Genomic DNA, 6578 nt, shown 5'->3' with positions numbered 1-6578 from the left:
AGACATAGAGCAAATAAATGCTTAGTTTCCTAATACAAGGAATTATTGTAAATAGATAAACTAAAAACATAGTGATGAGCCTAAGGCAAAACACCCCAGCCCAAAGTAGAAAGCCCTAGAGGGCAACTCAAGAGAAGCAGCCCAACTCAAGGCCCAGCAAGAACTGGTTGACCCAATTCTGACCACATCTCCTTCCCCCGTTTGCCGCCTGTACTGGCCGGTGTAGTTCCTCCATACATCCTCCGCTGCAAAACCAGAAGACCCGCCGCTGAGCACCACCAAGAGACAAACCACAGAGCCACGAAACTATCACCGAAGTAGCCCCCCGACACGAGCCTCCCGCAAGCCCCCTCCGCCGCGTCAGCACCGTGCACCGCTGCTGAGGAGTTCCAAAACCCACATCGCCGATGGATCCGGAACAACCTTGATGAGTGCGGTCCCGTACAGGAAACAAAACCAACCACGCTCAGAGGATGCGCCCAGATTAGCCAACCAAACTGCCAATACCCCGAGCCAAAACAACCCCTCTCATGCCCTCCCAAGCAATAGCCTTCAAACTCCCGTCCGGCAGCGCCCCGGTGCCTGCAAGGTGAACCAAAACCGACCCCAAGCCGCCACCGGACGAGCAGAAATTTCTTCAAACCCTAGACCAAAGGAATCCGGGTTTTTTTTGGAGCTCTTCTAAATAATTTGACTAGATCTCGAAATTGTATGTATCTACAATTCTATGAACCAAGACCACCACTTGATAATGTCGTGTGATATTGCAGTATCACATATTAGATACTTTAAAATAGTTTCCCTAAATTCTCAAGAAATGATAGTTTTAATAAACTTCTTTTCGTTTTTTTTTTTCAAATATAGATTTTTATGAAGTAAAAAAAAAAAAGAAAAAATTGGTCATAATTCATTTTTCCGACCCACGTCAAACCGAAGTGATATGGACCCCCAACCCATTAATACGTACGTAATCTCAGCAATTTCAACCCCACGTAGCTTGGAGGACACAGCACAGCACAGCACGCAATACCATTTCATTTTCAATTCAGAATCGATTCCATTCAAATTGCCGTCTTTGACTTCCTGGCCCTTCTTCTTCTTCTTCTTCTTCTTCCTCCATCTTCCACTCTCTCTGCTCCAAAATGGCTCTGCATGCTCCTCCTACTACTCACCTCCACTTCCAGATTCGCCGTCCAAACGTCCCCCGCTTCCGTCATCGCCTCCCCAATCCGCCGCCGCCAAATCTCACTTTCCGCGTCCCTCACTCCCACTCTCTGCTCTTCTCTCTTCGTTCTCACTCGATCTCTCCAAGTTAGTTTTCTTCCATTTTTTTTACTTTTTTTTGTTTTGCTTTCACTTTTTATTTACTAGGAATGAATCACTGAATTATCTTGATCTGAACTGATAACATTTGCTGTGTGTAGTATGCAGATGCGCGTCAGTTAACTCTTTGGATTCGGATTCGGATGAAAACTATGCGTCTGAATCACCTCAGGTGCTCTCTCTTCATTTTCTTAATATAAATGATTATAATCTACCCCTCAATTGCTCTTATTTATTATACTAGAAGCATTACACACAGCTATCCAATAATAATATATAACGGTTTCTATATTCCGAAACAGAGAAACTACTGTAGGCATTAAAGAGAAGTAGATTAGTTGGAATTAAGCTAGAGCTTACTAGCTCTTCCTGGATAGCAATTAAGCAGTTTTAACTTATTTAAGTAAATTGGTTTAAAGTGTTGGAGATGTGCTTTTGGCAATTTTTTTTGTTTGACTTGTGTCCAAAAAAAAGAAGATATTTCTTATTTGTCTTTTCTTTTGGAATTGAGATTTGCCTGTTCTTTTTTAATTACACTCTTATTTTAACTGCTAACAGAGATAGTTCTCACGTGCTTAAGTGAAAATTGTTTTTAGCAAAGTATGAACATGTATCTTGGATGATTACAGAAGCCAAATTCAGGGGAATTTCTTGTTTCTTCTTTACGACTACACAATTTAAATCCTTTATATGAATACACACACACACACACCCACACGCACTAATGTCACAATTCAATTGTTTGTTATATTAAAGTAAGAGACCAGGCGTATTAAATCTTAGTTAAATACCTAGTTGGTGTTCACTTTGACAAGGCATTTGCAAAATGATTTTGGGCCATATTGATTGTAGTTTTCATATGTCTTGTTTCAGATCCCTCAACGAAATAAGGTTTCTTTTGTGGAGCTCCTGAAGAAATCAAGCTCCTTTCTACCACATGTAACCATCGCCAGTACACTGTTGGCTCTTGTCTTTCCACCTTCTTTCACATGGTTTACAAACAGGTTCTTGAGCCTTGTTTAGCTGAATTGGTTGGTCAACACTTATACATTTGCTTGCGCTATTCCAAGTTAGCAACTTGCGAGGAATAATGATTATTAACACCACTGTGGTTACAATGGAGTGATTGATTTGCATGAGAAGAGTTTAATCCACTTGACTAGAGTGATTTCTAATAGTTAGTGCAATTGGAGTTGGCGATTGCATAATCTTTGCCAGTTCTTAATGAGCTGTTGAATGTTTACTCTCTATGCTGTCTTAGGAAGCTTTACTTGTTTCTATATCAGGCACAATTCATTGGATAATGCATGTGCACATATGATCTTTTCTATTTGGAAGCTAAAGAACTAGATCTTAGGGTTAGCACAGTTTTCATCCTGATAAATGTTTCAATCTGGTCGCTTCAACCTTTTAGTGTCATAATTGTGCGAACTAGTCCCTCTGTCTGTCAGTTTCCATTAAACTCACCAAGTGGTCCATTCATCTCTCTCTTAGTCTCAGACCGTGTTGATTGATTTCACATTTTAGTTTATGGGTGGGCATTTATGGAATATTTATTTAATTAAACAGAATTGGAAGAAGGCCTCAAGTTGACGTAATTCTGAAACTACTGGGTTGTTCATCTTCAAATTAGAAACACAAAAACCAAATGAAAACATCTAAGGGTGAAGAGTTTACTTTGGCCCTAGATTTCATTTCCATCTGTATGAAGTATTCTGGTTCAGCTATTGTGGGTTTCCTGACTAGTTAATGTGAAAGTAAATGTTTGTATTGTGCATTTACTTAATATATGTTCATATGTGTGCTCTTGTATTGTGCTTTTAGGTACTATGCACCTGCATTGGGTTTCTTGATGTTCGCAGTTGGGGTTAATTCCAGCGAAAAGGATTTCCTTGAAGCTTTCAAGAGACCAGCAGCTATTTTTGCTGGTTATATTGGCCAATTTGTTGTCAAGCCTCTTCTTGGATATATTTTTGGCATTATCTCAGTAGCAATATTTGGTCTTCCAACTCCAGTAGGTGAGATTCAACCTGCCTAGCTGTCAAAACACTGGTGTGGGCACACTAATTGTTAGTGAATCTGTTGAATCAGGTGCGGGGATTATGTTGGTATCTTGTGTTAGTGGTGCCCAGCTCTCAAACTATGCTACTTTTCTGACCGACCCACAAATGGCTCCTCTAAGCATTGTCATGACATCATTGTCTACTGCTACTGCTGTATTTGTCACACCATTCTTATCGCTTCTGCTCATTGGAAAGAGATTGCCTGTTGATGTAAAGGGAATGGTCTCCAGCATTCTGCAGATTGTAGTTACACCAATTGTTGCAGGCTTGCTTTTGAATAGGTGATATGGCAACTCAGAAAAATAATTTCTATTGATACAATATACTTTTAAGAATTTTTGACATGTCGTGCATAATTTTGCGTTCAGGTTTCTTCCCCAGATATGTAATGCTATTCGGCCATTTTTGCCTCCACTATCAGTATTAGTAACAGCATGCTGTGTTGGAGCACCACTTGCCATTAACATCGAGTCTGTTCTGTCTCCTTTTGGATTAACCATTTTGTTGCTCATTATCACATTTCATTTGACGGCTTTTATAGCTGGGTATTTTCTTACTGGCATGGCCTTTCATGGGGCACCTGATGTCAAACCATTACAAAGAACACTATCCTATGAGACAGGTTATACCTTCTTCTCTTGTACGAAATTTCTGGTCAAAGCAATTTAGGATTGTTACATATCCACCTTTTTTTTATTTTTCTGAAATCAAATTCACCCTTGCAGGAATGCAAAGCAGTCTTCTGGCCCTTGCACTTGCTAATAGATTTTTCCAAGATCCACTAGTGGGAGTTCCTCCAGCAATTTCTGTGAGTCAATGGTTTAGCTTCTATACCAAGTTTGTTCTTATTTTTCACCAATTCCATCATGTCACCTATCAGAAGGGATTCTTCTGCAAGCACTACCTAGGCTTCAGCACTAAGTTCTGACCACCACTTGTGGTTCCATCTTATTTGTTCCTCCACAGAGTTCATATAATTCAATTCTTCTTTTTTTGGGGTATGAATGAGACTTAATCCTCCATGATACTCGAATATGAGTTTCTCACTTTTAGTCTTCTAGAGCTGTCCAGGAGTCGATACATTACTCCAAAAGGAGTACTGTAAAGCCTCTACAAAGAACTCCAAGTAGACCATACTAATATGGTAGATTGACAACATTCAAAATAAACCTCACAGCTATTATGCTCTTAGACTTGGAACTCTACTTGTTCGGCAATTGTTTTCTGATTTTTAACATGTTTCAGGTCATAGTTCATATAGTAGTTCTACCTTACAGCCCTACAAAATGCTTTTCAAATACAATTTTTTTTTTTTTTTTTTTCTGTAGGAAGTATGAATGCATTTGTCTTTTACTCTTTTTTTCTGTTTTCAGATAAGGCTAATGCATTTGTCACTTACAACATACATTGTTTTTACTGTGATCTACAGACTGTGGTGATGTCTTTGATGGGTTTCTCCCTTGTCATGGTTTGGACCATAAGGAAAGAATGAACCTGACAGATAGATCTCAAATTGTTTTGAAGTCGACCATGTCGTTCTGGATGGCTTGCGGACTTGGAGTATGAATTGATAAAGATTTAGGAGTACAATCAAGGCCAAACTTCATATTCTTCCCTCTTATTTCGGCCTCGTTCTTACTGAGAGTTTTCTTTCAAATGATTGTACTTTGCATCAACTCATTTTGCATGAGAAGAGTTTATACGAATTTCCTAGAGCCTATTTCTAATAGTCGGTGCAATTGGAATCAGTTGTTATCTACTGTTATCTATACCATTTCTTAATATTCTCTCTACTGTCTTAACATGTAAAGGAATAGTTATTTTGGTATGCATTTACTTATAACAGAAGTAGAAAAGAATACTTCAATTCAGGGTTAATTCAATGATTCTATTCATCCCACAATGGGTGTATATATACAAGTACAAATGAGTAGTCTAACTCTAATAGGAAACAATCTTTCCGTAATTGCAGGATATCCTAATTAAATAAAATCCTAATTATATACAGATTTACAGCGATTCTACACTCCCCCTCAAGTTGGTGCATAGATGTCTATCATGCCTAACTTGTCAACTGAGCTGTCAAATACCTTCCTGGACACTCCTTTAGTAAGAACATCAGCTAATTGCTCCTCTGAGTTTACAAATGGAAAGCGAATAACCTTTCTGTCAAGATTTTCTTTAATAAAATGACGGTCAACCTCCACATGCTTTGTTCTATCATGCTGAACTGGATTATGTGCAATCTCAATGGCAGCTGTATTATCACAATGCAAATCCATAGGCTTTTTAAGCTTGTAACCCAGGTTTTTCAAGACATTACGAATCCACAACATTTCACAGACTCCGTGTGCTATACCTCGGAACTCAGCTTCTGCACTTGATCTGGCAACAACTTTCTGCTTTTTGCTACGCCAAGTGACAAGGTTCCCTCCAACAAAGGTGAAGTACCCAGATGTAGAACGTCTGTCAGTTTTATCACCAGCCCAATCTGCATCTGTGTACCCAACAACTTCCAATTCATCTTTTTTCTGAAACAGTAACCCTTTACCTGGTGCCATCTTCAAGTACCTCAAAATACGAAAGACTGCATCCATATGCTCTTCACTAGGACAGTGCATAAATTGACTAACAACACTCACAACATAAGCAATATCAGGTCTCGTATGTGAAAGATAAATCAACCTTCCTACAAGACGTTGATACCTCCCTTTATCAGTTGGAACTTGATCAGGATAAATAGCAAGTTTGTGATTCATCTCAATAGGTGTCTCCATTGGTCTGCAGTCCAGCATCCCCGTTTCAGCAAGTAAATCAAGGACATACTTCCTTTGTGAAAGCAAAATCCCCTTCTTAGACCTCGCAATTTCAATACCTAGAAAATACTTCAGTTGTCCCAGATCCTTCATTTCAAACTCCTTTGACAGATACTTTTGCAATTCATTCATACACAATCATGTCATCAACATACACAATAAGAGCTGTAATCTTACCATTCTTGCGTTTGATAAACAAGGTATGGTCAGAATTGCTCTGTCTGTATCCAAAGGCTTTCATGGACTTTGAAAATCTTCCAAACCAAGCTCTTGGAGACTGCTTCAGGCCATACAAAGACTTCTTCAATTTACACACCTTGCCAACGTCACTTGGGTAATTCTTAACACCTGGGGGCACATCCATGTACACTTCTTC

The 6578-nt window shown here is 39.1% G+C and overlaps 1 protein-coding gene across 1 annotated transcript; it reads left to right on the top strand.

Annotated features, from left to right (window-relative positions):
• The first annotated feature begins 989 nt into the window (after positions 1-989).
• Positions 990-5275, top strand: LOC133746106 (probable sodium/metabolite cotransporter BASS6, chloroplastic). Its single transcript, XM_062174270.1, has 8 exons — positions 990-1311; positions 1425-1495; positions 2197-2327; positions 3148-3341; positions 3415-3667; positions 3755-4008; positions 4112-4194; positions 4816-5275. Exons 1-8 carry the CDS (start codon positions 1143-1145, stop codon positions 4876-4878), a joined length of 1218 nt encoding a protein of 405 aa, XP_062030254.1. The 5' UTR covers positions 990-1142; the 3' UTR covers positions 4879-5275.
• Positions 5276-6578: the final 1303 nt, after the last annotated feature.

Source organism: Rosa rugosa, chromosome 4 (genome assembly GCF_958449725.1).
Source record: "Rosa rugosa chromosome 4, drRosRugo1.1, whole genome shotgun sequence".
Taxonomy (NCBI): domain Eukaryota; kingdom Viridiplantae; phylum Streptophyta; class Magnoliopsida; order Rosales; family Rosaceae; genus Rosa; species Rosa rugosa.
The sequence above is the reverse complement of the archived record's forward strand: the minus strand, read 5'-3'. Positions and strand labels throughout refer to the sequence as shown.

Coding starts and splice junctions, on each gene's coding strand:
- LOC133746106 (XM_062174270.1), top strand. CDS start 1,143: ATGGCTCTGCATGCTCCTCCTACTACTCACCTCCACTTCCAGATTCGC. Junction 1,496..2,196: donor ATGCGTCTGAATCACCTCAG/GTGCTCTCTCTT, acceptor GTCTTGTTTCAG/ATCCCTCAACGAAATAAGGT. Junction 3,668..3,754: donor GCAGGCTTGCTTTTGAATAG/GTGATATGGCAA, acceptor TTTTGCGTTCAG/GTTTCTTCCCCAGATATGTA.